Consider the following 14382-nt stretch of genomic DNA (forward strand, 5'->3'; position numbering starts at 1 on the left):
AGATCATCTAGGCAGCAAATCATTAAGAAAATACTGAATTTGTACTACACTTTATACCAAATCAACTTAACAGACGAAGAGAAGCTGCAGAATATTTCCTTTATGGGAAAAGGTAAATGTCTTGACCAAAGAAGGACAAAGAATGACTCTTCTCCTCATAAATGTATAAAAAAGGAAAAATCATGTGGATTTTGCTGTTTTATCCCAAACTGTAAAAGTTAAGTGCATAATAAGTGCTTGCTTAAGATGGAAAGGGCATCAAATTTGTGTGTTGACATATAAAAAAAAATCACAGTGTATGTAGGGGTTGTTACTATTTGAGATTGGGACCATTCAGTGGAGGTGTTTGAACATATTTCTTGTGAAAAGAGGTGGAAGGGGCATTTACTGAACTGTCTAACAAGTTAGGTAGCCTAGAAGAAGTGGGTAAATTTCTAGAAATATACAACTTACTAAGACTGAATCAAGAAGAAATGGAAAATCTGAATAGATCAATAAAGAGTAAGGACATCGAGTATGTAATAAATATTTCCCATTAAAAACAACCAAACAAACAGGCCCCCAGGGTTTCATTGCTGAATTCTACCAGCGTTTAAAGAATACCAGGATTTCTTAAACTCTTCTAAAACATCATAAAGGAGAAAATACTTCCAAACTTACTTTACAACATCAGCATTACTCTGTTACTAAGGCCAGACAACAGCACTACAATAAAGGAAAATTATGGAGGCCAATATCTCTGATTAACATAGATGTAAAAATTCCCAACGAAATAGTGGTGTATCAGATTCAGTGGCACATTAAAACAATCATTCACTATGATTGAATGGAACTTTCCCCTAGGATGGAAGGATGGTTTTTTATACTCAAATCTGTAATTAGGATATACTCACTACCAAATTTATAAATGAATTTAATTCAGTCTCTATCAAAATTCCAATAATACCTCGATAATGTTTTTCAAAGAAGTATTTAAAAATTCTAAAAATTTTACAGAAGCACAAAAGTCCCCAAGTAGTGAAGCAAACCTTAGCAAAAAAATTACACTTAAACATATCACACTGCCTGATTTCAAAATATGTTACAAAGCTGTTATATTTAAAACAGCATACTTTTACAACAGGTACTGTTGTTAAAACAGGTGCATAGACTAGAACTAGATACCCCAGAAATGAACCTATGAGTTTATAAGGTTGAGTTGATTTTACCAAGAACACGCGATGGAAAAAGGACAGTTGCTTCAGAATAAAGATTGAAATTGCATGCTTATCTCATACCACATATAAAAATAAAATCTGAAGCTTAAATCATACCATCTAAAGTTACAAAACTACACTGCATGAAAACGGGGGGAAGTCTCCTTGGCATTGTCTTGGGCAATGATGTTTCAGTTTTGTTTTTCCATAAGGATAGGTAACAAACAAAAGCAGATAAGAGGGACTGCATCAAACTAAAAAGCTTCCACTCAGCCAAAGAAACAGATAATAGTGTTAGAAAACAGCTTATAGCCTGGAGAAAATATTTGTACATCATACATCTGATTAGGGGTTAATATACAACAAAAATAAAAACTCAGTAGCAAGAAAACATAATCCATTTGAAAATTCCTGATGGACCTAAATAGGCATTTCTCACAGGAAGATATACAAATAGCCAACATATGTATTTTAAAAATGCTCAGCATCATTTACCATCAGGGAAATGGAGATTTTTAGATCAAAATAAGTTATCACCTCACACGTTACATGGTTGTTATCAAAAAAGATGAAAGCTACTATATTAGTCTGCCTTCCATTACTGAAAGTTCTTCGATAATCAACTCAAGAGGTGTCAGTCAGTGATCAGTTGATCACCTTGCTTTTGGGCCTGTGACAAGGCTGCACATCAGGCTAGGAAGCTCATGGTAGAACAAAGCCACTCACATCCTACATGACCAAGAAGGAGAAAAAAGAAAAAGGGGCTGAGATCCCACAATCCCTTTCAAGGGGATGCCTCTAGTTCATCTTCTACTTAACTCACAGTGGACTTCTTCCTTGTCTGTGACTAAAGCTGAACTCAACTTTTAAAGCCAGGGGTATAATTTTTATAATATACAATGTGGTGTTATGTCCTTTAATGTTTAGAGTATTTTGGAAGTTTGTATTTCATATTCTACAACTGTAGCATGAAGGCACTTGCCCAAAGTTATCTGGAAAGTGATACAGTATTCAACCCTACCCCTTCTAATTATAAATTCAGATTTCTTTGGTTGTTATTTTTTTCACATACCACAGTTGTTTCTTCTTGAATCTTTAGCTTCCTAAATGTAAAGTTTTGTCAGCCACTCCCGTTCTATAAATTTTTTGTGATTTTTTTTTTTTTTCTCAATTCATTCTCTAATGAACAGCCATCTATACTGGTGTCTCTTCTGCTATTGAAAAAATATATATACAGCTATAGCTACAGAGATATGTATAATATATGTGTACAGAAAGTTCTTACTTTTTTTTTGAAGGGGGCAGTGCTAGGAATTGAGCCCAGAACCTTGCATATCTTTCTTTTAGAATGGGAATTTCTTGAAGGCTAGCACCATGTTTGATCTCTGTATACCTAGCCTTTTTTTTTTTTTTTTTTTTTAAGTTTTGGGGATCATGCATGGAAGGTAAGAGCTATATCCCCAGCCCTTCTATAACTTTTTAATTTGGGGACAGAATCTTGTTAAGTTGCCCAGGCTGTCCTTGAACCCAGAATTCTCCTGCCTCAGTGTCATAAGTAGCTGAGATTGCAGGCATGTGCCACCATGCCCGGCTTCTCTGTCTTTTAAACTTGTGCTTCAACTTAAGTGGTTGGTGAACATCTGCCGAAAGGAACTTCTGTTTCAATTATGAGCTTGCTTTAATACCGCTAAGAGTCCTAAATTTTTATCTCAAACAGTTTGGTTATCATCTCCAGAAAGTTTTCCCTGACCACTCCCCCATTCCCTGCATGATAAGTTAGGTACTCTTCCCTGAATTTATGTGTCATATCTGTATATGTTGTATGGTGCTCCTGGAGAGCACCGCAGACTACATCTTTCACACAGGTACACAGCGTGGTGCAGGCGAGGTTTGTAAATGTTTGTTGAATGATAAAGGAAATAAATGAATGCAGTAAACAATGAAAATAGAATCACAGATTTTTAAGCTGTTTTTAAAATTCTGATTAAATAGTTCTCTAGATTCAGAGAATTTTAGGGCATCCATGACTGATACCAAGAGATTATCTATTCTCATCAGCAAACATTAATGAAAAAAAGATTGTTTATCTCATTTTTTAGAAAAAGCTTTTCCTAGCCTGTTAGATGGCTGATACGAAAATGTGAAGAGATTGGGAGTCCCTTATACATAATTAAGTAGCTCATTCTTGCAGATACTTCAATTATTCATATTTGAAATATACTTTTTCAACAAAATCTGCTTTTTAGATACCTGCCTTTAAAGATCTTACAGTTGTAGGATTTTTTTTTTTCGGGGATTTTAAGAGATTGAGATATTCTATACTTTGCAAAGGAAAATTGAAAAATGGGTTTGGGGAACACCTGTCGAAAATTAGTCATGGTTGTAGTATGAGGTAGTACTGTTATGGAAAGGGGATGTGACTTGATTGAAACAATTTAGACAGAGGATAGATATGGGACAGTAAGGTAAAGGGAGTGAGAAAAGAAAAAAAAGTATGCTATATAAAATGTTCTCTTTTTTCCTGCACCATGTCTCTCAACCCTCCTTCTTAACCTGATTTATCTCAAAGGGAGGAGTGGACACTAGGTGAGATGAAGTGATAGCTGAGATGAGACCCTAGCTCGTAGAGGATTCAAAGTTTGTCATGTTGGTCCTTTATTTTCTTCTTCTTTCCTGTGAATCATGAGCGTAGCAAAGAAACATGGAATGTACTTTGTAGACTGTGAGACTTTACCTGTTTGACTACACTTCAAAGTTAAAAGAAACTTTATGCTCCAGATATTTTACACCCTGAAATACAAAGGCAATTCAAGAGCAGTTGTCCTAGTAAGTGTATTGCTTTGCAGAGAAGGCTCCTTCACTGCTTTAAAATGAGAAAAGGTTTTGAATTTTTTAAATGTTGAATAGCTTAATCCAAGAAGAGAGCTTGGCTCTAGAGAATGAAATACTGAGGAAGGATTAGGATTGCATGTAGAATCAAGGCTTTTATAAGAAATAGTGGTAGAGCCAGAATAGCAAGTAAATGGCTTAAAGCAAGGACCATTCATTAGTTTACTCCAAAGTGCATCTTTATTATCTTGTCTGTGCAAAGCATTAAAAAGCCTGTCTTAAAGATGAGAGGAAAAATAATATGATTCTTTGTGTTAATGCTTGGATATGTCTGGAAAGGAAACACTGAGCATACTAAGTCAATGGGAGTAAATAGCTCAACTTCCTTATTTAGAACTGCCAGACTAACTGGGTCAGTAGCTCTAAAATTGCTCCACGGTATCCTGATTTTATTCTGAGGCACATCAGCTATATTCCCTATCCTTCAGCCACAGCAACCTACTTTTATAATTATGTATTCACATTATATGTTATGCATTATAATTTTATGTAATATTTTGTTTGAGCCTGAAGAAGGACAGTAACCCTATGGGAAAAAGTTAGAAAACCACTGATGAAATATCTCTAGGATCTCTTCCAGCTTTAAAATCTGTGATTCAGTAGCTCATCTCTAATATTCTTTGTAGCTCTACTTTATAAGATTTTGATTCTGTTTGTTTGAATGCTTTACTGGCAAATATTCATTTCTAAGTTAGGCTTTGAGTTTGATTCTGAAGGTTCAAATAGGTTCCCTATTTTTATAACTTAAGTACATACCACCATGTTTTTTAAAATAAAAAATTTACTTAATAAATAGCCCTCATAGACTATTTTTTTAGCACAGTGATAGGCATTTAGCCATATACTTTGTTTGGATGCTCTTTTCACCCAAGACAATAAGTATTTGCTAGTACTCTCAACCAGGTTAAATGTTTTAAATCTCAGTATTTTGGAATTTTATTCTAACCTAGAATAGCATCCTAGTTCCTACATTGAAGCTGACATTTTTAATATGTAAGTTTCAACTGGTGTTGCTGAAAACAAAATAAACAGAGCATGTTTATCATTGTCGGGCATGTAGTAAATTTTCAATAAACGTTTATTGAATTAAAATATTATTATTACATCTCATGTTTAATAGCCTTCCTTTTACACAGAACTTTCATATATAGTGTACATGTTATCTTCCAGTAACACTAAGGATAATGTACTATATGTATCTTTTTTTTATTAATGAGAAATTTGAGAACCCCTGCAGTGTGGAAATGGCAAGTTTGAAAATGTTACTATCGTTTCTGCCTGCTGAGCATTGACCGGTATGAGCTTTTTGAGAAACTCATAGTTTGCTTTGTCTCTGACTTTCATAGTTACATATTTTTCTCATTTATTAAGGACTTAACTGTAGACTAGGGATAAAACAAAGATTCCTATCTTCATTGAATTTGTTAGCAGCCTTCATTTTCTCTCAGTCTCCAACCTTAGGTTTACAAGCTTGACAGCAAGTTTAGAAATATATTTGAGCCTTAAAATGCAAAGTATTAAGTTTAACTTTAGCAAATAACTTCATATTTGACAAAGCTATTGTAACATCAATGTCTTGTGACAGTTACATAACTTTAGAATTTCATATCCTAAAGTTACCATGAATCTAATGAGGACTTTCCTTAAATAGCAAAGCACCGATGTTCATATGGTTAGTGATAGCGATGGAGATGACTTTGAAGATGCTTCAGAATTTGGGGTGGATGATGGAGAAGTATTCGGCATGCCGTCATCTGCCCTGAGAAAATCTCCAATGAGTGAGTATTAATAGCTCTTTGGGGCCAGCATTACAGTTCTCCCTTCTAGTATTCAAAGTTAGAAACAACGACATTAAAAATCTTTTACTGGCCTTTAGGTTTTGACAGTGGACATTCATAATTTGAGTTTTGATTTATATTAAGCCCAGAGATTCCTAATGCAGTAATCAAATCTCCAAACATTCATAAGAATATAACCTTCGATTCATATGTGAGTTTTGACTCTCTATTCCAAACCTACAAAAACCTATATTTTGTGTGAGTATTGTCTCCATATCATATCAGAGATATCAATGTGAAGAATAGCAATGGTACTTTTTCATTCACTGCTACCCATGTTTGGAAGGAAAACAGTATAAAATAAATGTGCCATTTCTCCCTTCTACTCAGGAGATACATATTATAGAATGACAAGCAGTGCTATATGCAAAATGATCACAATGTCTTTAAATGGTTCACTTGATTTATGAAATTAGAGAAGTCCATACTATGAACAGAAATAGATGTAATATTTAGTTAAAATTGACAATTTTCCAATTATTGAGATACTTAATTTCAGATCCTTTTACATAATTTAATCACAAGATGTCTATTTCAAGAAAACATTGAAATTTTGACAACTGGCACATATTTTGGATGCTTGAGAGGATTGTGTCTGTTGATTTCCAAAATATATGAGCTTGGAATATTTTAAAGGCTCTTTTTGATTCTAGTGTAATGAAATCTCTTAATGTATATTGAGTTAAAGTATCCCCTCAGATATATCACAGAAGCTAAAACTTGATTTTATTTCCTCTTTATTGATTAAATATATTTCTTATATGTGGGATTAGATGTTATGTGGTTTGTTTTTTGTGTCTATTTGTTTTGGTTTTTTTGTTTTTGTTTTTTCTTTTGTTTGTTTTTTAGTGCCAGAAAACGCAGAAAATGAAGGAGATGCCTTATTACAATTTACAGCAGAGTTTTCTTCAAGGTAGGGTTAGGATATTAACTATATAAAATTGACATTCTTTTATGCTACTGTGATGTTTTCAGGGAAAATTTTAATCGTAGAATGTTTAAAACTTATTCTTAAAAATTTCCAATGTATATCATCAATGTATGTCCTTATAGGGAAACATAGTGTTCCATGTGAGATAATTAGGAAACCATTCATGCCACTTAAGAGACATACTTAACTTACTCTGTATCATTATAAGAATGTAATAAATAGATTAAAGTCATAATTTTATGTTCCCAAAAAGAATAAGATGTAGGATATTGATTTTTAGTATATCCTAGGACAGACAAAAAATGTTTTAAATAATATTAAAAGAATAATTTAAAATTTCTAAATGTAAGTGAATTTTTTCATTGAATTTTTATTTTGGAGTTCTTCAGCATTTCTTCTTTGAAGACTTATAAAATTTTTTATATGCATTTAGGAGTATCTAAGATGTTTAAAAATAAAGAGAATTAATATTTAACCTTCAATTTTGGAATAAATGATATTTCTCTTTAATGTTATTTTCTGATGTAATATACAAACTTTATAAGAACCTTTCCTCCCTCCCTGTTGCAGTTCCCAAGTATATGAACGAAGGGGGAGGTTAAGGCTAACATAATAATGTAATCTTAATGAAAATGAATAGCCAAGAATTGTTCTTTAAAAATGGTATGACTTCAGAGCATTTATTAAATCCACTTGCTGGATATACGTAAAAGTGCAGTGTTCTGCAATAGGATAGGGTTAGGAGAATTCTAAAAAATGTTGAGTCTCATGTCCCTGCTTTTAAAAAAATGTGTGGTCTACACTAGACTTTAGCTCCAGCATTGAAGAGTCATTGATAAGGCTTAAGGAACTTTCAGGAGAATTTGAAATGTATCTTAATAAACCCAATTTTTTTCTATAGATATGGTGACTGCCATCCTGTTTTTTTTATTGGCTCATTAGAAGCTGCTTTTCAAGAGGCCTTCTATGTGAAAGCCCGAGATGTAAGTACACACTACCTTTTCTAATTAAGAAAATCCATCTTGTGAGTTTACTGTAGACCTGAAGCATCCTCAATGCTTTCTGGTTTCACCTTGAAGTTAAAGACTTGATTTTGTTTCTGGTTCATCTACCAACCTTATCTTTACCCCAGTGCCCATTTTAGTGGGGGCATTAGTGTAAGGGGGTACTGCTTATTTTAAGTCTGTCTGTTTGTTTTACAGGAGAAAAAAGGTAGATCTTCTTACAAGGGACCAAGCAATATGTTTGTATTCTTTTCACTTGTATAAATGACAAGTTCTTGACAGGATTTTTCCTTCAATTTTTCCCAAAATGGCTATTCCATGTAACAGTACAGGGTGTTATATTCTAAGACCCCATGGTGAATGTCTAAAATCTTACACAGTACGAAATTTTATGTATGTGGGCTGAGCATTCCTAATCCAACAGTCTGAAAACCAAAGTGATCCAAAACCTAAAACAATTTTGGCATCCATGACAATCAAAAAGTTTAGATTTTAGAGTATTTCACATTTTTGGATTAGAGATGCTCAACCAGTAATATCTGTGTATGTACTATCAAATTGGTGGGGAGAGTTCAAAATCTTAAACAGTTCTGGTCCCAAGGATTTTGGATAAGGAATTTTCAGCTTGTACCATGCTTCCCGCCCCCCACCATTCATTCTTATGATAAAGATTTTTTTGGTTTGGTGTGTGTGTAGTATTTTGTTTTTGATTTTTCATTTGGTTTTTGGTGCTAGGTTTTGAAATCTCAAACTTACGCGTGCTAAATATGTCCTCTACCACTGAACCCACCTCCATTTTAAGGTTCAATGAATAAATTAGGCATTGTAAGAAATTAACAATTACAACAGTATATGTAATAAAAGTTATGAATGTAGTATCTATGTGTGTATGTCTCTGTCTTACAATCTCTTATTGTACTTCTACTAACTCATCTGAAAGAAGCACTCTTCAGCTTCTCTTTAACAGGTATGAATAACCGGCATCACTATTCTTGCACTTTTTCAGCCATTATTAAGTAAAATAGGGTAACTTGAACATGAGCATTGGGAAGCCTTGGTAATCTATCTGAAAATCAAGGTGGCTACTAGACAACAATAATGAGCAAGAGACATAGACAGCATGGACAAGCTGGACAAAGGGGGCGTTCACATCCTCGGCAGAGTTCATCAGGCTACTCAGAATGGCACATAGTTTAAAACTTACACATTATTTATTTCTACAGTGTCCCATTTAATGTTTCCAGGCCACATTTGACCACAGGTAAGGGAGAAGCTGTTCTTTATATCTAATAATAGCAGTATTTCTTTCTTCAAAAGTCACTATGGGCAAAATTACGATTTTTTGAATATAAAAATGGGCTTTGTGATCTTGAAATCATGTAGATTAAAATTTATTAGAAGAATTTATAAAATACATTTATGAATAAATGTATTTATGTACACTTATTACATAAACTACATCACTATTTGTGTATTAATAAAAACAATTAAGACCTCAATAATTGCCCCAGCTATCTATACAGCTTAATTTCTTCTTATTCCCTTCTGCTGAGGTTTGAATGACCCCTCCAAAAGTTACGTTGACATTTAATTCCTGTTGTGACAATGTAGAAGAGTACTGTCCTGTAAAAGATGTTTAGGTCCCACGGTACCACCTGGAATCATTAAGGCCTTCATCTCTGGAGTTGTGGTTATTGGAATTTGGTCTCCTTGTTCTCTGTCTCCTTCTCCCTCTGCCTCCCCAAGTAAGGCCCCTCATCAAATGTAGTTCCTGTCTCTCTGATGTAGTGTACCATTTATTTTTCCCCATAATCTCACTGTTGCGGTTTAGAGATAAAATGACCCCCAAAGTCTCATGTGTTTGGAAGGGTGATTGGATTATGAGGGTAACTGGCTTGCTCTTGGGAAGGGGGTCTGATTGAAAGAGGCAGGTCACTGGGTTGTGACTTTGGAGAGTAGTATATCTCCCTTCCCAACTCCTCTCTTCACTCTCTGTTTCCTGACAGCCATGAGATGAGAAGCTAGTCCTTCACTAGGCCACTATGCCATAGCATTCTGCCTTAGAGCCAGCCGACTATGGCCTGAAACATGAGCTAAAATAACCCTCTCTTTCTTTTAGTTGGGAGCATTGGGTATTTTGTCCTAACAAGGAGAAAAGTGACTAAGACACTTACTCTACCTCCCTACTGCCAAGAATGCCTTTTATCTAGCTTTTTGCTTGGACAACTTTTCCTTTTCCTCTTTCTCTGAGACTTAACCTTTGCTGACTCTTCTACTTAGGTCACATTGGCCACACCCACCATTTTATTATTTTACTCTGAAACCCTCTGTTCTTATTGTTACAATTAACACATTGTTTATAATTATCCATTCTGTATCTTTCTTCCCAGGTTAGTTTTTCTTTTGGCAAGAGCTGTGTCCTACAAGTTTATGGATTTTATAAATACAGATTTATGGAAAATACCACAAAACAAAGAGAAAGTATTCTAATACAGATAATAGTTAACTTTATTCTGTATAGTCATATTTTGGTACTTGTTGCATTTTGATGAGAAAAATGTTTCAGCATTTCAGAGTTGCATCAGTCTTGTCGTAGCTCTCAAACAGCACAGAACCCCCACGTTTGTCTTTACCTATAGTACTGTTATGCATCTTAATTGCTACTCCTGGCTTGCAAAAAACAGTTAAGAGTGGTACCACTAGACCTAAAAAGGCTTATATTAGCCCAGTAAAAGCCCCATAAGATATAAAAGTTCTAGAAAATTTTCATGAATTATTTCTAATTACATTACTTCTTATGGGGAAAAATTTACTCCCCATTTATCATGAGTTCCAGGACAAATCAATGATGAATACTGAGGTATGACTTTATCTTCTTTCTATTTTTTATGATGTGTTGGGTGTATATGTTTATGGATATTTGATGTAAAATTGATTCATTATACAATCCTATTATCATAGCTTTTTTCCTTTCTATTGTTATATTGTCATTTGTTTAGTATTTGTTATTTTCTAATATTTTAACTTTTTACTATAAAAAATTTAGCACAGAAAAGAAATAGTACAATGAACATCCAACTCCCTTATACCCAGATTCAATAATTATGAAAAAATGTCATACATTTTTCTTTCACATGTAAGCATCCCAAAGTCTTAAGAGTTTTAAGCTTTAGTAACTTCAAAAATTAAACTGCTACAAACTGACAAAAAAGCAGCATTTGAAATTTGAATATTTATGTTTTTGTGCTTATTTGGATTTGTAATTTCAATGAATAAGTTTTTATGATGAATTTTTATTTTGGTTTCCTTCTGATTAAAAATGGTAAATGTTGGTTGGAACAGAAAATACATTAAAATTTTATTATTCAGGGATAGAGATGTAGCTCAGTAGTAGAACATGTACTTAGAATGCGTGAGAACTTCAGTTCAATCCCCAGCACCACAAAGGCACAAAATATTATTCAAAATTTATAAAAACAAATGTAAGATCTATATAGTGAAAATTTCAAATGATTTTTATGTTATAGCAGTTAAACTTTTAAAGTTATTAGTACTTGAACACATAGGATATCTTATGTATTCATAATTTTTACTGAAATATTTCAAAGTACAGTCATATCTTGATATTTGACTGCTGTGAAATTCATCAAATTTGGTCCTAATTCGTTTGTTTGGTACTTGCCTCACAAATCAGAATTGTCGGTGTCAGCTGCCCTGTGACTCATTACCCTTTCCAGCCAAAACAGTTTGTTTACTACTCGTCCTTTTGGATACTCATTGTGTTTCCTGGAACAGATTAACAACTACCAAGGTAGCACTGGAAATAATATCTTACTCTATCCTGAAAGCTTCAGCATGCGTTTTGCAGAAATAATGATATTCTCCTACTTCATCACAATGCCAATATCATATGAAACAAAATTAACAATAATCCCCTAACATTATTTAATACCTGGTGCATTTTTAAATTTCACCAGTTGTCTCAGAATGACTTTTTAGCTGTTTTGTTTTGTTTTGTTTTGTTTCATTTTGGAACCACAGTCCATTCAAGGAACACAAACTATATTTAAGAATGAGATTTCTTAAATATCTTTTGAGGAAGAACTATTTCTTCTTTTTTTCCATGACATTTGCTTTGTGAAGAAGTTAGGCCACGCAATTTGTAGATTGTTCCAAATGCTGGATCTGTGCATTTGTTTCTTCATATTATTTACCTTTTTCTACAGTTTTTGTATTTTCCTGAAAAATGGGTATTTTTTCTAAATGCTGTGTTAGATTCAAGTAAAAAAATTCGTAAGAATCTTTTCTAAGGATGAATGCTATAGTAAAACAGGAGTTTAATGATTATGGAATCTTCTATTACATGGGCATGCTATTATGTTTAAGTGATCGCTTATTGTAGGATATAAGCATATCCAAATTATTCCTCTATAAGAGTGTATTTGGATATATCTGCCTCTGTTTTGTAGCAGAATTGCTAAGCAGTTGAGATAAACAGAAAATGTCAGTGTTTTTCATAACTTAAACTCCCTAAATAGGCAAAGATATTTTTTAAACTCTTTGAAAAGTGTCTGTAAGATATACTGTGTATACCTCACCCGATATACTTTTAAATGCAAACACTTAAATATACAGTATATTAGAGATAAAAGAACTTTCGCTAAGTAACTTGTACAGTAAGTTGGCACTTAGATATATTCAGCCTGTTAATCCCCAAGGAACATAAGCTCTTATTTATTAACTCCTGGATATTTCTAATGAAACAATTGATTGCTTTTTATTAGGGTCTACGTATTTTAGCAGATGAAAATTATTGGTTCATGTAACCAAATGTCTTACTTCATAATAGATTCATAAAATACCCTGACATCTTTGGACTACTAAAATGTCTTTATCTTTCTCCCCTTATTCAAGACTTTTTTTTCTTTCCCTATTTCTGTTTTCTAAATTAGAGATCAATAATTTATACATAGTTTATTTCATTTCTCTAAACTTAAATAAAACTTAATTTCATTATGGGTAAACTATTTAAAATTAAATCTAAGCCAGTACATTTATTACAGTCATCAGGCAAATTGTACACATCTCTTTTCAGTTGTGTGAGTACAGTATTGTAATAGTAATACTGCTTCAGATTTATAGAATGCTGTATCACTTATAAAACATTTTCCTCTATATATCTCATTTTAACCATAGCAAACCAGTGAGATAGGAACAGTTAGTGTCTGTATTCCCATTGGAGGGATGACTAGTTCAAAGATGCACCAGTAATAAGCAGTAGAGTACAAATAAGAGCCTACATGTTCCAACACAAGTAGGGTTTACACTATACTCTCACACTTTAGTTTTCACTCCTGCCTGTGGTCCTGCAGGACTCAGTTGTCAAACTTCATCTCCACTTTTCAGAGTTCACCTTTGAAAATTAAGATAAATCTTTTTCAATATTATTTTTTAAACTTTCTGAATGAATCACTTTTTAAGAAAACAATTCATTAATGTTCAAACATTTCAAGGTAAGTATGACTGATACTGTGGCGCTCTTGCTAAGTTTCTTTCATCTTAAATGTCACATGTTTAATTTAAACTGTGGGAGGCACATTAATTTTACCAGGGCAACAGATGAGCCTCAAGCACCAGCTTTCTTCACTGGAAGTGAGAAATTGAGTTCCAAGAGTAAATAAAAACAAGATTGAAGGTTTAAATCCTCGCTAGGCTTTTTGAACTTATATACTCATTAAATGTTTATTGGAGTGGTGGGATTACAAAGGATTTGAGGAGCTTCATCAACTGGTATATAGTTAATCACTAAGTAAAACACTACATTTGATAAAGTGTTTCTCACGATGCCACATTCAATCCATCTTAATGAAAACTGCTTCACACTGATTTCATTTGAGAGTACTTCTTGGTAAGAGCATTCATAGTTATTTTTCCCTTTTTTTCTTGAGGAATTCATAGTGCTGTCTAAAGTAGAGTTCCAACTTCAGCAAAGCTGGTATTCTATGTTCCTGTGTTTAAATATGTTGTGACATAATTTTGACATCTGATAACATGTTGATCAGCTTTATGACCTCTTTTCTTATTCTTAACTAAGAAAGAAGCTCATTCAGTTGAGGGCCATAAATATTTATCACATACCCACTAAGGATTTGGGACAGATTTCCTGCCTTTCATAAATTCACAGTCTAGTGGGAAAGATAAAACAATACTGACAAATGCATATAATGCATTATGTTACAGAAAAAAAAGAAGTTCAGGGGAAAGATTTCTAGAGGAGGTACCTTTGACCTGAATCTCAAATGATAAAAATATTTAGGCCAATAACACTTGTAAACAGAAGGAAACTACAACCAGTTTGGTATTTCTATAGCAAAAAAATGCCAGAGATTTGCATTGCAAGGGATGACTCTGGGAAGATCAGTGAGGGTCAAGGCATGAAAAGAACTCATACTCTGTATTTGCAGGCATTTAAAAGATTTTTTAAATGAAGGTTAGATTTTCTCTTTGGCTAAGTGGCAGCCAGT

General features: G+C 33.4%; 1 protein-coding gene across 1 annotated transcript in view; it reads left to right on the forward strand.

Moving 5' to 3' along the window:
- Nucleotides 1–14382, forward strand: part of Faf1 (Fas (TNFRSF6) associated factor 1) — a gene marked incomplete at its 5' end in the record, with an annotated part of 440455 nt that overhangs the window by 281694 nt on the left and 144379 nt on the right. Inside the window, 3 exon segments of the mRNA XM_005398612.2 lie at nucleotides 5737–5863; nucleotides 6773–6836; nucleotides 7756–7837. Of these exon segments, the coding sequence (XP_005398669.1) occupies nucleotides 5737–5863; nucleotides 6773–6836; nucleotides 7756–7837 (273 nt within the window).

The sequence above is a fragment of the Chinchilla lanigera genome, unplaced genomic scaffold (genome assembly GCF_000276665.1).
Source record: "Chinchilla lanigera isolate Chin_1 unplaced genomic scaffold, ChiLan1.0 scaffold00063, whole genome shotgun sequence".
Classification (NCBI taxonomy): Eukaryota; Metazoa; Chordata; class Mammalia; order Rodentia; family Chinchillidae; genus Chinchilla; species Chinchilla lanigera.